This window comes from Cetorhinus maximus, chromosome 11 (genome assembly GCF_964194155.1).
Source record: "Cetorhinus maximus chromosome 11, sCetMax3.hap1.1, whole genome shotgun sequence".
Lineage (NCBI taxonomy): Eukaryota > Metazoa > Chordata > Chondrichthyes > Lamniformes > Cetorhinidae > Cetorhinus > Cetorhinus maximus.
This window is the reverse complement of record NC_135889.1, coordinates 82,137,773-82,156,792: the sequence shown is the minus strand read 5'-3', so window position 1 is coordinate 82,156,792 and position 19,020 is coordinate 82,137,773. Positions and strand designations below refer to the sequence as shown.

At 44.4% G+C, this 19,020-nt stretch overlaps 1 protein-coding gene across 4 annotated transcripts in view; it reads right to left on the bottom strand.

Annotated features, from left to right (window-relative positions):
- The window catches only part of cers6 (ceramide synthase 6), a 332,569-nt gene that overhangs the window by 195,488 nt on the left and 118,061 nt on the right, over positions 1-19,020 (bottom strand). For all 4 annotated transcript variants that reach the window (XM_078552321.1, XM_078552320.1, XM_078552318.1 and 1 more), the window contains exon 3: positions 7,992-8,122. In XM_078552321.1, the coding sequence (XP_078408447.1) occupies positions 7,992-8,122 (131 nt within the window). The remainder of the gene's footprint in view (positions 1-7,991; positions 8,123-19,020) is intronic.

Below are 19,020 nucleotides of genomic sequence, written 5' to 3'. Positions count from 1 at the left end.
AACTGCCTAAGATACAATTATCATGTCAAAAGTTTACAGAAAATAAATTAGTCAGTAATGAAATGCAATTTTTTCTTCTAAACATGACCAACGATGCAACTGATAATTGAGTGAAACATTTGTGTTGCATTTCTAAGTAAAGAAAGGAGAATGAGCATATTTATGTGGCACCTTTCATGGCCTCAGAAAACATCAAAGTGCATGAGAGCCAATGAAGTACTTTTGAAGTATAATCACTATTGTAATTTAGGAAAACCCAGCAGTCGATTTGTACAGTGCATGGTCAGTCTCACAAGCAGCAATAAAAAAGTGACCAGATTTTGGATACACTTAAAATAGAAATTTTAACTATAAAATAAACATTCAATCCTCACTTTGGACTGGGGGCAGGGTAGCAATCCATGAGAGGGGCCTTTGGAGGGTCATGTGTCCTCATTTAGGACTTTATAAAAATGACAGTCACTGCTATTCATTATTTTCACAGATTGGCCATCTCTTACAGTTGAGGAATAAATTCAAAACAAAGAGCAATGCTTTGTGGTAGTTTTATAAGCACTAAAAAAAGACGTGTCAGGCTCCCAATAGAATCTCATTCTTAACTGACTTCACTGATTTCACTTTTCAAAGCTGCTTTTCAATTTACTAATTATTCATATTAATGTGTTTTTGAAATGCTTTAAAAAAAAACCTGCTTGTGAAAGTCAGCAGTTCATTTTAAGTCATTTAATTTATTGACTGAATAATTCATAACATTAGGGCAAAAGGGCTTTTACATCTTCCTCATTTGAGGATTGCTAGTTAAGCAATATTTTCAATAAATTAATGAATAAGGTGCATTCAATGTACTTCTTGAAAACCCCACAAGCCACACTATACAAATAGGACTGCTGAAAATATCTGCTTTATTAAAATTAACTGCTCAAATATACACACTAGTGTAAGGTTATTACACTGACTATTACAGTGCCTTTATCAAATGAAGATTTTATAATACTGGAGGCCTGAACAGCTAGATGAATTGCAGTAAGAAACAAAGCCAAATCAATCATAACATCTGCTGGTGTCATACTTGGGCTGCAGCTGCCAAAAGTATAATTTCTCCACTACTGTATCCATAAAAAAATTATGGATTTCTGTGTTTTCTACTGGGCAAAAAAGTACATCAATCTGAGCTATGTAACACACTGCTTGAGATCTGTATGATTGGAATGTACATCTGTTATCAGCTCACGCTTACCTATTTCTAATGCCAAGTTTAAATTGCTATGTGAGTAATGGTATGATGCATCCAGCTAGGCTTATGCCCTGTCGGGGCTGACAAAATGATTAGGTTAGCAACAATTTCAGAATTTGTTGTGTGTTATGTTAGCCCCTACTCCACTTCTGGCACCAGAAATAGAATAAATTTCAAATCTCTAAAACACATTCTAAGAAACCATAAATCATGTGAAGTGACAATGCCACAAATGGGTTCTAATATTTCTGTACCATACAGGCAACTTAAAGTATATTTTCAGCAGCATATATAACTTAAAATATGTTGAGATAAATATCTGTATGTATTAAATATCTTCATCACTAGCAACAGACTATATGTTCTTTTACTCACATTCTAAGGGTCTCCTAATCTTCATGAGGTCTATCCTAACAGATACAGTGTGGTAGACCAAGTGATCAACTTCTCCAGCATATCGCAGGATTTGGTAAAAAGGCAGGTTAAATGGAGTTCTTATGTTGCTGTTTGCACGACGCAATTGGTTGGACAGACTTATTTAAAAGCAGATTTAGGAAAGCAGGAATCTGTCCAGAGGTTTATTAGATTGAGACAAAAGTATTATTTTTTATTCATTCATGGGATGTGGGTTTCGCCAGCTAGGCCAGCATTTATTGCCCATCCAAAGTTGCCCTTGAGAAGGTGGTGGTGAGCTGCCTTCCAGAACTGATGCAGTCCATGTGGTAGGTACACCCACAGTGCTGTTAGGGAGGGAGTTCAAGAATTTTGACCCAGCGACAGTGAAGGAACAGCGATATACTTCCAAGTCAGGATGGTGGGTGACTTGAAAGGCACATTTCCCTTGCGAGGGTGAATCAGGAGCGGGTTGTCTGCCACGTGGCATTAGACAACCAATGTATGAGATCTGGTGTTGTAAAAGTGGGAAAATGGCTTTGAGAATTCAAATGAAAGTAATTGTTATTAGGGTAGATGGTGATAAATACTGTAAGTTCCCAAGTTTTTGCACTTCTTTAAACAGTGTCGCGTGAAGGGTTAGCTATGTAATTCATAATATGGAAGGTAAAGTTGATCAGGGAAGAAAAGGGAATGTGGCTAGCCTGTTTACTTTGCCTGTTATTATTGATTCATTGAACACTGGGGCATTAATCTGTCAGTGAGAGGTTTGGCAATTAGTACCTGTGTCATCTTCTTCCATGTGGCTCTAGACATCTTGTTGCAGCTGTCTTCTGTAGGGACCTTTTGGTAAATCTCATTAAGGAAGTTTTGAAAAGTCTGTTTCTTTGAACTGTGTTCTCTTCTCTTGTAACATTTTGCAATGTCTTTCCCATCTTTTTCTAGGTCTATCAGTGCATCAGAGTAGATAGTCAGAAGCTTTTTCCCAGGGTGGAAGAATCAATTACTAGGGGACATAGATTTAAGGTGAGAGGAGAAAACTATAGAGGAGATGTACGGGGCAAGTTTTTTACGCAGAGGGTAGTGAGTGTCTGGAATTTGCTGCCAGAGGAGGTGGTGGAAGCAGGTACGATAGTGGTGTTTAAGAGGCAGCTTGACAAATACATGAATAGGATGGGAATAGAAGGATACAGACCCCGGAAGTGCAAAATGTTTTAGTTAATGGGCAACATGATCAGCGCAGGCTTGGAGGGTCGAAGGGCCTGTTCCTGTGCTGTACTTTTCTTTGTTCTTTGTTCATCTACCTAAAAGTCAACTTGTTGAGCCAAGGACTTTCCCACATACCCGCTACTCTTTCAGCCTTCTGCAGCAGTCTGCATTCAAACTTTTAAAGATGGCACTCTAATTTTACATGAGAACCACCAAATATGATGAGATTAATCACACTGAGTCTACAGAACAGTAACAGGCCATTTAGCCCAACTATAGTTTATGCTGGCATTTATGCTCCAAATGACCGTCCTCATAATGCTACAGAGCACTGGTGATCTAAAGTCTCAACCCAATGTTGGAGATCTGGAACAATTCAGATCCCTGTATTTTTGTGGTCTGTAAAATTTACTCTGAAGTAGTCTTCCGATCACCTTTCTTATACCAATTAGTATTGTATGTCTATATAAAGTCAGCTGCCTCCTTTCAAGGTTAGAGGTCAAACTTTGTCCAGTCTTTCCTCATTGCTCAACACACTGACTATAATGAATGGTGGGTTTTTTTCTCTGACCTACCATTATGGTTTCATTATCTATGTTCGAGAATTCAAGATGTGATCTGATCATGACTTCCTCTGATGTGTACACTACTTTTTTGGCTTTATAATTCAACAATTCTATTTACAATGTTGATTCTTCTTCTGCAACAATTATACACATTGAGCATCAATTCTACTAAAATTTCATGAGCAGAATTTTACGGGCGCGCACCCGACCTGATCAGGCGTAAAATAGCGTGCAATGATGTCGGGTGAGCATCCCGACGTCATCGCACACTCGCGCGATATTCAGGTCAGCAGGCGCGCACGAGAATCGGCAGCGCGCTCACCAACAATTAAGAGGCCTATTAAGGCCATTAATCAATTAATTAAAAGCTATTTTTCGCTGACCGTCCAACCTTATGGTTGGCGGGTAGGTCAATCAGCCAGGCGGCCACCTCATCCACAGCGGGATGAGGTTTCCAACATTACTTTTAAAAAAGTAAAAAAAATGTTTTGACAGAATTTTTACTGTGTCTTTTATCATGTGAGTGAGTCCTATGTGGAGACATTTTCAAAAACTTTATTCTTGATTTTAAAATTCTTCAGCCCTCTGAGGCAGTGTGTGCTCCCCCACACATGTGCAGACTTTTGCGCTTGCACTCCTCCCGCCCCCCACCCTGGCAGTGCTCAGCTTTGCAGTTGGGGGCCAATTGCAGGCAGTGGACCGTTTCCTGGTCACTCCCGGGCCTGCCCGCCACGCCCGCCCGACAACCCAAAAATCCTGTCCCATACCTTTCAAGTATTTACAATTTTATTTGTTCCCAATTTACTGGCTAATTGTGATCCCCTTTTTTCTTCCATTGAACACTACTTTACAGCTGTCCACATTAAATTTCATCTACTATTGCCCTACTCACTAACATATTTCATCTTACAGTTCCTGAGATTCAGGAATTCCTCCTAGTTTGGTATTGTATGTGAACTTGTTCAGCTTGCATTAGGTTTCTGAATCCAAGTCATTATTATAATTTACAAAATATTGCACTTCCCTCCGAGCCCAAAAGTTACAAGTCCCTGCTACTTTGTATCCTTCAGTTAATTGCTCGTCTACTCCCAAGATTTAGCCAACCATTTTATGTATAAGTTATTGCCTTTTAAATAATTATCTTTTGTGCTACAGTATTTGTCAAAAGATTTTTTTAGAGGAGAAGGATCATGTTGTAGGGTTGTAGTGACTGAAATATCATTTCCATAATAAAATCAAGGAGGTTGGGCCATTAGAATCTTCTCCTTCTGAATCTTGCAGGCTGCTGTTTCCTACATTGTGATTATACAAATAATTTACATCTGATACCTTATTCCTAAAAAAAAAAGACAGGCCGGAATTTTCCAGCCCGGTTGGTATCGGGGGTCATGGCGGGCAGGTGGGGAACTATCTGGGGAGAAGGGCAAAAATCTGTTTCACACAGTTGTGAAACCAGTTTGCGATCGTCCGCTCCACCCATCAATGGTGGGCCCCATTTCCCACTGCCGCATGTCAGAAACTTAGGGCAGAATTTTACCCTTGGTGTGTGGGGTCGGCGGGGGCAGTCGGGAAGCCGACCGCCACCCACGATCAGAAGCGCTCCATGATTTTAAGTGGGGGGGGGGGGGGGCCAATTAAGGCCCACCCAGCGTGATACACAGCCTGGAATGTGTGCGAAGGGGCGGGCGGGGGCATGATGTCCGCCAGGTCCAATCGACCCGGTGGCCGATTCAAATGCGGCCTCAGCAGCCTCTGGAAAGCTGCCACCGAAGGATGCGGAAGTGTTGCGGATGGAGACGGTAGCGGGTGGACACGGCAGGCGGGAGGGCAGGTCGGCGGTGCCGTTAACCATGCATTTCTCAGGTAAGTGCCTCACAGCCCGCCTGGAGGAGGTGGCATTGAGGAGAGAAACGCTTGTCCCCAGGGACGGGAGGAGGAGGCCCCCCCACTTCACTAAAAAGGCCTGGGAGGAGGTGGCAGCCAGGGCCAGCAGCTACAACGCGGTGAGGCGCACATGGGTGCAGTGCCAAAGCACTTTAACGATCTCCTGTGACTGGGAAGGGTGAGTACCGTGTTGGCATGGGTCACTTTGCAGAACAGGTAAGAGCTGCCCATCCCCCTGTGGACCTCAGGGGTGTTACAGTCTGATTGGCGAATGTCAATGAGTCAGGATCTGGCCAATGGGGTGAGCCTTGGCTGTTTGCACTGAGCGCCTTGCGGCTCCAGGGTCATGAATGTGCTGAGCCCTGCGAGGTGTTCCTCAGGTGGGGTTGGCCAGGCTGCAATGGCGCTGCAGGTAGAGGGTGGACTAATCAATGCTCCTCTGTCCTTTCAGGAGAAAACATCCCATGACAATGCAGAGAGGTTGCAGACTGGAGGGGGCCCCCCCACACCTCCTCATCCTCTCATGATACGAGCAGGAGGCCCTGGAGCTGGAGAGGCTCCATGCATCTTGGTCAAGCAGCCATGGTAAGGTTGGGGTACCGGGGGAGGTAAGAGTGCAGTGCACTGGGATAAGAATGTCAGTTATTGCTACCATTCCAGTGTAGTCTCTACATTGATGTGAGCCTCAAACCTGGAAACCCCATTGATAATCAAAAGACAAGGGCACCATGGTGCATATCTCTGTCTGATCAGGGTGTCAGGCATGCACACTGATACCCTAATGAGTTAAACTAATGACATGTCCTTCTTCTCCCTTTTAGGCTCACCAGCAGTTTGTTATGAGGAGCCTGAAGGCCCACCCTGACCCCTGAGGACCATCATGCTCAGCACGCACATGCGTCACACCCTCTCTGTCAAGCAGGTACCAGCGCGGATACCAGCACCTCGGTGGGCATAACATTGGCGTGTAGTCTATCGCTGAGGGCATTTCACACTCACTTGAGGTGCAGGCAGAGGCAGAGAGTGCCCAGGGCATCGGTAGTCGGAGGACTGATGGGGACCAGGACAATGCTCAGTTGGTGGCTGATGATGGGCTTCTGGAATCGTCCCTGAGGCAGCAGATGCTGGACGTCCAGCAGGTGTATGGGAGGGCCTGGCGGAGATACATGAGGGAATGCTTGCCATGGTGTCCATTGTGGAGGAGTCCATACGGAGCATAAGCACTGCACTGGTCAGTGTCAGTGTGGGAGATGGATTGGGCACCCAGTATCCCAGCTAGATGCCCATCCATCAATAGTGAGCAGGGAGGTCCAAAACAACCTCACGTTGGCGCACGAGCTGCCTGTCGTTTCTGCAGGCTCCTCTCAGGGCACTCTGGATGATGGCAGCAGCTCCTCTGCCTCTCTGCTAGTGACCGTGGCATCTGATGAGGCTGCAGCAGCTGGGGAGATGCCAGCCATGACACTGGCTGCTTAATGCCCTCTGAACAAGGGTGATTAGGGATGGGCAATAAATGCTGGCCTAGCCAGTGATGCCCACATCCAATGAATAAAAAAGTGTGCACAACTAAAGTTTAAACATGGCGCCCTGCATGAGGAAATTCTGAGGTAACAGCATGATGAGCAAATTGGAGGCTACCCACCAGTGAGACAGCACGTTTCTGTGGCTGCTTAATTATAGAAGCGGGAATGGGATGATACGGTGTGAAAAGCCGTTTCGGCTGGCAGCTAAAATGACTTTTTTCCTGCCTGCTACTGCACTCTGGGTAAATCTGGGATGATTCTGCCCACATGCTGTCGAAGCTTCTCATCTTTCATTTACCAGGACAGAAGCAAGAATGCCAAATTTCAGAAGGAACAACAATTTAAATCACATGAGAAAAGGGGTGTTCATTGGTTAGCAAGTCAGCTTGGATTGTTCGAGGCTTTGCCATACCTGTCCTTGCAAAGCTTAGAACATAATGTCTAACACTAGATGTTATTCTGTGATTGGGCAGCACTTGCTGATCAATCCTGAGTGTGCTAAGAATTACACTAACAACCAATTAAAATTATCAGTCAGGCTCACAAAGTAACTCACTTTTGCTTGCTAGAAGCTAAATATATTCATATGCAGGGACCTATCCTCTGCAGGCAAAAGGAATATGTCCAGACATTGCATCTATTTTAAATAAACAGAAGTATGGGGGCCTATAGCTGCGGGTGCATTTGCCATTGCAACACCTCAACCAATCAGGGTCGATATGCATACCAATCAGCACCCCCATTTCTCATGCAGTATAAATCGTTGTTCCCTTTGAAACTTGTCATTCTTGCATCTGTCCTGATGAGTGCAAGACAAAAATCTTCGTCAGCATGTGTCTTTTTTCAGGAATACTCAAATTCTATGCTACCAAGCCGCTTCTCTTTTCCATTAGTTTAGCCTATATTAACAATTCACATCATGTTAGTTTCTTTACCACTGCATTTTCCAACATAGCAATCTCAGAGAAACAAGAGTACCCCTTTGATTTTTATACTTTATATCCCACAACAAACTCAAAATTGCACTGGTAACATATGTTAATACCTCCAATGCTGAAAGCAGAAGAGTAACTAACAAAATAACTAACTTAATCACAGCAAATGAATCCCCTTTCTAATACTATCAGATTACAAACTCTCTTTAATTCTACTGGAATAAAACACAACAGATTAAATCCGTACATGCTCTCACAAAATTTGGTAAGGGTGCTGGGCTTCTCCTGGTTCCTTCGCTGTCGAAACCAACGCTGAATTGTGCGGACATCCCAATCCAGTTGTTTGGAAAGCCCTTCCAGTCTCTTCTCATCCGGATGCTAAAAAGAAGAAATCAACCAATTAATAAATTCTTCTTCAACAACAACAATGACAACTTACATTAATATAGCACCTTTAGCATCGAAAAACATCCCAAGATGCTTCACAGAGGTGCCATCAGAAAAATAGGCACTCAGACAAAGGGAAATGTAAGAAAGATTAAGGGGGGTTTAATCAAGGCCTTAAAGGAGGAGAGTGAAATGGAGAAGTTTATAGAATTCCACTGTGCGGTTTCTTCTCACTCCCATTTTCTTGAAATGAAAATGAAATGCCAATATCTTTTGGTTTCATAAGTTGTTTATTTCTGATTAGCTCCTATTTAAATTACTCCAAATTCCATGCATTATTAAACAGAAAATTAGTACAACTTAAAATCATGCTGCATCTTTTATGTAGAGGTAGAATGTTAAGCGTTCCCACCAAAACAAGAAGTTCCAAAAACAACAGGAATCCTAGCTGGAAGGGTGTAATCCACATCTGGGAGTGTAAAAGTAGATTTTCTAGCTGCATTATCAACATTGCTGCTCTGAGAGGGGTTTTGGCACTATCATGGCACCTATCGATCAAAATGGGTGGATTTATGAAGATCATGAGGGAGTAGTGCAAACAATATATTCTATGTTCCCAGCTGTTTCCCATCCTTTTTAAAATGCACGTTTCCTTTTGAATAGTGTTCACGTCATCATGGAGAGTGGTAATGCTGCAGATATTCCTGTCAAAGTAATGGCGAGGCTAATGCCGTTCTCCATTATCAATGTGAAAATGTTACATCAACTTCAGGTGAGGGGAACAAAAACAAAAATAGTCGGAAAAACTCAGCAGGTCTGACAGCATCTGCGGAGAGGAACACAGTTAACGTGTCGAGTCCGAATGACTCTTCAACAGAACTAAAGAAATATAGAAATGTGGTGAAATATAAGCTGGTTGAGGGGGGTGGGACAGTTAGAGCTGGATAGAGGGCCAGTGAAAGGTGGAGGCAAAGAAGAGATTGCCAAAGATGTCATAGACAAAAGGACAAAGGGGTGTTGACGGTGGTGATTGTATCTAAGGAATGTGCTAATGGTGACATGAAGGGTAGAAAGCAGGACAAATAAGTGGCAGATGGCCCTAGTGGGGGTGGGTGGGGGGAAGGGATCAAAATGGGCTAAAAGGTGGAGATAAAACGATAGATCGAAATAAATTTAAAAATAGGTGGGAAAAGAAAAATATATTTAAAAAATATAAATTATTGGAAAAAGGGGAATCAGAAAGGGGGTGGAGATGGAGGACAGAGTTCATGATCTGAAGTTGTTCAACTCAATGTTAAGTCCGGAAGGCTGTAGAGTGCCTAATCGGAAGATGAGGTGCTGTTCCTCCAGTTTGCGTTGAGCTTCACTGGAACATTGCAGCAGGCCAAAGATGGACATGTGGGCTTGAGAGCAGGGTGGTGTACTGAAATGGCAAGCAACAGGGAGATCTGGGTCATGCTTGCGGACAAACCGAAGGTGTTCCGCAAAGCGGTCACCCAGTCTATATTTGGTCTCTCCAACGTAGAGGAGACCACATTGGGAGCAGCAAATGCAGTAGACTAAATTGAGGGAAGTGCAAGTGAAACCTTGGACGGTGAGGAGGGGGGAAGTAAAGGGGCAGTTATAACACCTTCTGCGGTTACATGGGATGGTACCGTGGGAGGGGGTTGAGGTGTACGGGGTGATGGAGGAGTGGATCAGGGTGTCCCGGAGGGAATGATCCCTGCGGAATGCCACCAGGGGCATTCTGGGAGGGAGAGGAAGGAGTGAGGGCGGATGCGCGAGAGATGGGCCGGACACAGTAGAGGGCCCTGTCAACCACTGTGGGTGGAAAACCTCGGTTAAGGTAGAAGGAAGACATGTCAGAGGAAATGTTTTGGAAAGTGGCATCACCAGAACAGATGCGACGGAGGCGAAGGAACTGAGAGAATGGGGTGGAGTCCTTACAGGAAGCAGGGTGTGAGGAGTTGTAGTCGAGATAGCTGTGGGAGTCGGTGGGCTTGTAATGAATATTGGTGGGCAGTCTATCACCAGAAATTGAGACAGAGAGGTCAAGGAAGGGGAGGGAAGTGTCAGTGATGGACCATGTGAAAATGATGGTGAGGGGTAAATGTGTGGTTAAATTCAAAACTCCATGTCCACTCTGTTATTAGCTACGAAAGGAAAGGCACCTTGCTGCCTGCCTTACCAGTGAAATGCATTGAATGGTGTGAAATTCTTGTATTTGCACAGTACAGATGAACTAAACTCATTTAAAAAGTTGTCAGTGTTTACTTGCACCACAAGTGGGTTGGACTAGATTTTTGATTGTTGCTATCAGAGGACAAGGCACATCTGAGAGAGTTTGTCTGGAATATATAATTTGATGCTGTCTCCTGCAGTGTCATTCAAGGTTTTGCATTGTGCAATTTGATCTAGTCATTGTCAGACACGCTCCAAAGCTCACGGTGATAACACTACTGCTTTCAGAGGCTCACACTCCCCCATTTGGAGTAAACAGAGCACCCACTGTACCGGGTTCAGATAATGTGAAGCACTGACACCTCTGAGTTCAGGTCGCTCACAGTCCTGATATCAGATAGGGAGGGGTGAGGGATGGAAAGATTTCAGCATAAGGAGGGGAACTTTAAAATTCTGATGTTGCTCAGTGGTAAGCCAATGTAGGCCAGCGAGCATAAGGTGATGGGTGAACAGGACTTGCTGCAAGTTAGGATACACACAACCGGGTTTTAGATGAGCTCAAGTTCATTAAGGGTGGAAGACAGGACAACATTGGAATGGTGAAGTCTGGCCAATAACATATAAATGCAACATAATGCATGTTTGCAGGAACATAAAATGTGTTCTCATTTTTAGGAGAACACCCTCAGCTTCTCCAGACTATTCACATACCTGAAATCTTTCATTCTTGGAGCCATTCTACTATATTTCCTTTGTACCCTCTTTGAAGCCTTGACATCCTTCCTAAAGTGTGGTGCCCAGAATAAACCACAGTGCTCCAGCTGAGGTTTGGCATAGCTTCCTTGCTTTTGTATTCTATGGGCAGAATTTTCTGCCTGTCGGGCGGGCGGGCCTGACCCAATCTCCGGCGGGTGGGGAGCCGATCCCCGCCGGAGAAGCGGGCCCCGCCGCCATTTTACATGGGCGGGCCAATTAAGGCCCACCCAGCGTGACGTCCAGCAGGATGTGCTATGCGCTCCCTGTGCGGGCAGGGGGGGATTCCCCAAAGGCGAGAGTGCGGTCTTGCGCATGCGCACGAAAGAGCGCACATCTCCCTGAGACTAAGTGCTGCCTCAGGGAGATCGCTGACACTTTTAAAAGTATTAAAAATAGAAAAGAAATTCCCCAATATGTCTCCCTCATGTGACAATATCACATGAGATGGGACATGTTCATAATTTACATAATAACTTTATTAAACTTTTTAAAACCCTACATGAAACCTCATCCCGCCGGTGGATGAGGTTTCATGTTTTTTCTATTTGCCGCCGGGGCTTCTGGCCGACCCGCCAACCTTAAGGTTGGACGGGCAGGTCCTTTAATTGTTTAAATTATCCTGTCAATGGCCTCAATTGGCCATTGACAGGTCGGCGGGCCCGCAGCTGATTTTGCTGCGCCCCCACCTTCCTGAAGATTTAAATGGGCCTGGATGACGTCGGGGGTTCCGCCCAACGTCATCCCGTGTCATTTTACGGGTTGGCGAGCGGGCCCCGCCCCCTGCTCACTGACGGCAAAATTCTGCCCTATGTTTCTAATATGAAAGCCAAGGATCCGGTTATCCTTTTTATAGCCTTCGCTGCTTATCCTGCCACCTTCAGGTCACTCGCTTCTTGCTGCCCTTTTTAAAAATGTATCATTTACTTTATATTGCCTCTCCTAATTCTGCCTACTTCTCCACCATCATCCCCTTCCCACCCCCACAACACCCCCAACACCCCCACCTCCGAGTTCCTAACCGTGTTCTCCACTCCTCCCCCAGGGTTCCTGGCTGTGTTCCTAAGCACTTCCCCTGAAATCCAAGCCTTCTTCCTCCCTCCTACCCTTACTATTTTCAGGCTTTTCTCCTCCCACCACCACCCAAGTTCCTGGCCTTGTTCCTTTTCTAAGTTCCAAGCCTTCTTCCCCACAGCATCAAGTTCCAGGCCACCCCCTCTTCCCCCATAAGTCCCAGAATTAACTCACTACCCATCGCCATGTTCCATGCCTTCTCCCCCACTTCAGTTCTAGGCCTTTCTGCGCCCCACCACAAAACCCGAGTTTCGCGAAATTTCTCCCATCCTCATCAAGTTTCAGACTCTCTCCATTATCCCCACCACCATCCTGCTCCCCAAGTTCCAAGGACCCTCCACATTTTGGGTTCCAAACCTTCTTCTCCAGCATCAACCCGGAGTTCTACCAGGACTTCTACTCCAACCACCCCCTCCCCCACACCACCCCCACCACCCTCTATCCCCCAATAAAACTCCCACCAAAGTTCCAGGTCTTCTTCAGGAAAAAAAACTCTGGTAGGAAATGTAGCTCTGGCCGCAGGCTCCAGCTCAGCGCAGTCACAAATGAGGTGTGTATGTGTGATTCTGGTTAGTAGGGAGGGAGATGTACTTCAGGCTCGACCCTATACGAGTTCCCGCATGCAGAAGGATGGCTGCAATTAGTTAGTCATCAAAATGTTAAGTTGCCCATTCCAGTCTAAGGAAGACTTATATTTATATAACACCTTTCATAATCTTCAGCGGTCTCAAAGCACTTTTTAGCTAATGAAGTAATTTTGAAGTGTAGTCACTTTTATAATAAAGTAACTTTTTAACAATGCGATAGCTATTAACTATTGCCTTTCTGGCACTAAAATTAACTATTACAAGTGTGGAGTCTCATTCCTTCAGGATTTATTGCTGTTAGAGATTTTAAAAGTGTCTAATTTAGAATTTTTTTCCACTTTCCTTTCTGTCTTTTCCTTCTCCCTCTGTCTCAATTTCAAAGTTTGTGGATGATACAAAGCTTGGGAGTGTTGTGAACTGTGAGGAGGATGGTGTAGAACTTCAAGAGGACAAAGACAAGTTGGTGGAGTGGGCAGATAGGTGGCAGATGAAGTTCAATGCAGAGGAGCGTGAGGTGATGCATTTTGGTAGGAGGAACATGGACAGGCAATATAAAATAAGGGGTAGATTTTTGAAGGGAGTGCAGAAGCAGCAAGACTTGGGTGTATATATTCACAGATCATTGAAGGTGGCAGGGCAGGTGGAGAGAGCAGTTAATAACACATATAGTATCCTGGACTTTATTAGTAGGGGCATAGAGTACACAAGGAGGGAGGTTATACTGAATTTATATAAGGCCCTCGTTAGGCCTCAGCTGGAATACTGTGTACAGTACTGAGCACCATATTATAGGAAGGATGTGAACACATTGGAGAGAGTGCAGAAGAGGTTTACAAGAATGGTCCCAGGGATGAGAAACTTCAGCTATGAGGATAGATTGGAGAAGTTGGGACTGTTTTCCTTGGAGAGGAGGAGGCTGAGAGGAGACTTGATAGAAGTTTTCAAAATCATGAGGGGGCTGGACAGAGTAGATAGGGAGAAACTGTTCCCATTCATAAAAGGATCAAGAATGAGAGGGCACAGATTTAAAGTGATTTGCAAAAGAAGCAAATGTGATGTGAGAAAAAACTTTTTCACACAATGAGTGGTTTGAGTCTGCAATGCACTGCCTGAAAGTGTGGTGGAGGCAGGTTCAATGAGGCATTCAAGAGCCCATTAGATAATTATTTGAATAGAAACAATGTGCAGGGGTATGGGGAAAAGGTAGGGCATTTGCACTAGGTCATAATGCTCAGTTGGAGAGCTGGTACATACATGATGGGCTGAATGGCCTCCTTCTGTGCTGTTAAGATTCTGTAAGGTTCTGTATGATTCTTTCATTCTCTTTATTTCTCTTTCTGAACATGATTTGGCATTGAATTCATGCATTCTAATTTCCATTTCCTTCTTGGTACTTGCACTGTTAATTTCATAATCCTTCAATCTGACTGAATAAGGAGTCACTCAGGCCCCAGATGCCAGGTTTTGTTTGTTACCTGCTTGCACTTTCAGCAACTTGTCTTGCAAAAAAAAGTCAAAACCTAAACAAGCAAGGGAAATAATAGGAGACTTTGGGCGAAACGTTACCAGCTTTGAAATTTTTCTGCCGTTGGAATCAAACGTTGATCCTGACCCTGCTGGTGTGGGCTGGCTGCTGTGAGTGTGGGCGCATAGGAGGGGCCAATTAACAGGCTTCCTTTGCACTTGCTGTCCAATTAAGGATGCCGGGTGGATTCCCGAGGCCGGAGGCCCAATCAGAGAGCCTGAAGCTCTGCACAGCTGGCAGCCCCTCACAGAGATGTGGATCCTGCTGAGGCAGGTGGGGAATCAGGAGGGCATTTCAAGATGGAGGTGCTTTCTGAAGCGTTCTGAAAATTTAAAAATAAATGGCTACAGATGTCATCATTATGGAGGGGAAATTCCACAATGGGTTTGCGTGTGGCTATGGCTGTGGCCTTCTCCTCCAGGTGCCTGGCAGGCTTAAACCTCAGTTGGGGGCTGAGGGCGGTGAGGCCATACGATGTCGGGAAGAACCTGACAACATCAGCAAGTCTTCCCAGATTGGCCCCTTAAATGGCCTAATTGGCTACCTGCTGCTGTTGGGTGGTTAGCCACTGCTGTTTTGGCCCTACCTCCCGTTAGGGCACTCAGAGGTGGGGTCGCACAGGGGAGCTGACCCAATGCACTATTTTCAAGTATTGCTTCCAGTCCCACCTCCAATCCCACCTCTACAGGGCTAAGATTCCGCCATTTACTCCTAGAGAAAGAGCAGCCCCATTTGGACAGGTGGCCAAATGCTTGGTCAAAGAGGTAGGTTTTAAGGAGCTTCTTGAAAGAGGAGTTTGAGAGAGGTAGAGAGGTCTGGGGAGGGAATTCTGAGCTTAGAGCCTAGGCAGCTGAAGGCATGGTTGCTAATTGTGGAGCAGTGGAAATCGAGTTGCACAAGAGGCCAGAATTGCAAGGATGCAAATAGAATGGAGGATTGAAGGGTTGAAGGAGGTTACCGAAATAGAGAGGGCAAGGCTACGGTGGGATTTGAAAACAAGGATGAGAATTTCAAAATCAAGGGGTTGTTGGACCGGGAACTGATGTAGTTCAGTGAGCACAGAGATGACGGGGTGAGTGGGTGACTCTCCAATTTTCACAATGTATCCCCATAAGTAAGAGCTCAATGATTTTATTTAACCTGGGTACCCGCTTCCGCATCCATTCTACTGCCTCAATATTCTCCATCAAGTGTGGTGCTGAATACTGGTCGCAATATTCCAAATGCAGATGTACCAAAGCCTGGGTATAATATTCTTAATTTGCCCTCAGTGGTCCTACCAATACAAACTAAGACACAATTTCCTTTTTCTATAGACACATTACTTGTGCAGCTTTATCATTGAACAATTACTATCTACAAGCTATGCTGAACAGCACTTGGAAGAAGCAGTGAAGACAGCAAGAACACAGAATGTACTGTAGACCGTGGCATGTAAGTTGACAGACTGTATCAGACAACCCCATATTTTCTGGCACCAAAAATCATGTTTAGGCCTATACTTGGTGTATAAGTCGACACCCTACCCCTACCCCACGTTTTTCTACTAAGAAATTTTATACTCACATTAGTAGTTGGCCTCATTTTTTCATCCCAGGAAGGGTTTTACTTAACCCTACAAGTCAGCGCATGGGACTAAGCAGGTTGATACAGTCCATGTTGCCAAGAAGATGTGCAGGAGTTTGAGACACCCCAACACAACACGGGCTGCGTGTGGCAAACGACAAACAGAAATGGGTCCTCCAGCAAAAAGACTGAAGTAAGAAGTCAGTTTCAAGCTAAAAGCCATGACATTTGCTAACTCATTAAATAACGCTGCAGCGAGGGAATTCAGTGTCAGTGGAAAAACTGGTGCGAGAATAGAAGAAAAAGCAATCTGCCTGAAGAAGATATCCAAGGCCTAATGTGCCATGAGAACAGGGACCAGCTACTGGCCTGACCTTGAGAAGCATGTATCAGAATCAATCCTTGAAAATCATCAGAATGGTTACATCATCACCAGAACTGCAATGCGTACATATGCACTTAAAATGGGCCAAATCAAACCCTGAGTTCAGCTAAGATTTCACAGCAACAGCTAGCTGGTGCAGCCACTATATGGGATGAAAATGTCTAGTGTTGTGGCAGAAGGCCAAGATTGCTCAGAGACTACAAAAGACCTCTCTGCCAAAATTAATAGTTTCCAGTGATTCATCATCAGATGGCAGCAAAAACAGGGCATCCATGTGGCGATGTGGGCCATCAGTAATTGCATTAAGCCTCAATCTGTACCTCATGGCCAAATATATCCCCCACTCTACCATAGTCAACAAGCTGGGTGACCAACAATGGTTTAATGAGGAGTACAGGAGGGCATGCCAGGAGCAGCACCAGACATACCTAAAAATGAGGTATCAACCTGGTGAAACTACAACTCAGGACATAGACAGAGCTAAGTGATCCCAGAACCAATGGATCAGATCAAGCTCTACAGCATGGCCACCATCCAGTTGTGTGCAATGGTGGATAATTAAACAACTTACAGGAGGAGGGGACTCCACAAACCTGAACGATGGGGGAGCCCAGCACATCTGTGAAAAGAACAAGGTAAAGCATTTGCAGCCATCTCCAGCCAGAAGTAGCAAGTGGATCCATCCCAGCCAGCTCTAGAGGTATCTATCACCATAGATGCCAATCTTCAGGCAATTTGATTTCCTGTGAGTGAGTAATATGGTTGAAGGCACTGGATATAGCAATGGTTATGGTCCCTAGCTGTAGTGCTCATGACTCATGCTCCAGAACTACCCGTGCCCTTGGTCAAGCTGTTCCAATGCAGCTACAACACTGGCATCTACCCGACAATGTGTAAAATTTCTCAGGCATATCCTGTCCTTAAAAAAAAGGACAAATCCAAACTAGTTAATTACCACCCCATCAGTCTACATAGCAAAGTGATGGAATGCGTCATTGACAGTTGTCATGAAAATAAAATAATTTTCATAATATTATTGTGATTTATTGTAAAAACAGGTTAATAGTGGGGTTTGGATTAGTTTCTCTGTGTGCGGTTGTGTGTGGGGAGGTTTTAATTGAATTGCAGACAGCTAGTCTGGAGCTTTTGAGCTATCAAAAGAGAAGCTAGGTTTGAAATGCTGAATATGTAAACATGGCTGAATTTTTAGGATGTGAGATGTGAGGAACATTTGCATTTTTAGATAAACCAGAGTCATGAATCTCAAAGAGATGTTAAGGTGTTACACCTAGCCAACAGAGGTTAAGCCAAACAGTGTGTTTATTTTTCCCTGAAATTACTGATAATATGAGTACTAGGGGAGGTTTGTATTATGGAAAAAATAAAGTTGCAAAGACATATTGGGACAATGGAATTTACATTAAAAAGGGAGAACCCTGTATAAAGGAGATGAAGTTATGTGTAAGGGGAAGGATTTCTAAGATCTTACAAGTGTGAAAAGCCTCCAGCTTCAATGCATCAAGTTGCTGCCTACAGGAACCAAAGCTAAGGAAACTCATTGTGAATATCACTATCCAGGGTATTGTGTGGTTTGCCTGGATCTATTGAAATCTATCTTATTTTACTGTTGCCTTAACGGAGGTGTAACTGGGAGCTTGATTAATTAGAGGATTTAGGAGTTATTTTCAATTTGTAGACCTATGTGCTTAAAATCTTTTCTTCTATTAATAAATGTTTATTTTAGTTTTGTAAAAAAAACCTCTAAGACTCAGTGGTCTTATTACTACTAAATTCAAGGCACACATCTTGAAATAAAAATACAAATTGCAAAACAGTTGTGGCAGCTGTTTCAAGTTTCCCTCTGAGATTTGAGCAGCTTGGCATTTACCATCCGCTGTGCCATAACACAGTGCTATCAAGCAGCACTTACTCAGCAATAACCTGTTCACCAATGCTCGGTTTGGGTCCCCCAGGACCACTCAGCTTCAGCCCTCATTACAGCCTTGGACAGAAGAGCTGAATTTCAGAGGTGAGGTGAAACTGACTGCCCTTGACATCAAGGTAGCATTTGACCAAGTATAGCACACCAAGGAGCCCTTGCACAAAGGAAGATGGCTGTAGTTGTTAGAAGCCAAGCATCTCAGCCCCTGGACATCATTGTAGGAGTCCCTCAGGCTAGTACCCTGGGTCCAGCCATCTTCAACTACTTCATCAATGAAATCATCCTCCACCATAAGGTCAGAAGCGGGGATGCTACTGATGTTTGCAAAGTGTTCAGTATCATGTGTAATTCCTCAGATACTTCAGCAGTCCATGTCCACATGCAGCAAGACCTGGACAACATTCAGGCTTGGACTGCTAGGTGGAAAGTAACATTTGGACTGCCCAAATGCTAGACAATGACCATCTCCATCAACAGAGAACCTAATCATCTCCTCTTGACATTCAATGACATTACCATTGCTGAAAGCCCCACTATTAACATTCTGTGAGTTACCACAGATCAGAAACTGAACTTGATCAGCCATATAAATACTGTGGCTACAAGAGCAGGTCAGAGGCTGGAATCTGTAGTGATTAGCTCACCTGCTGACTCCCCAAAGCCTGTCCCCATCTACAAGGCACAAGTCAGAAGTATTAAAGGATACTGTCCACTCAACTGGATGAGCACAGTTCCAATAACACTCAAAAAACTCAACACCATCCAAGACAAAGCAGCCTGATTGATTTGAACCTTAAACATTCACTCCGTCTACCACTGATGCACTTTGGCAGCTGCGTGTACCATCTACATGATGCATTGCAGCAATTCACCAAG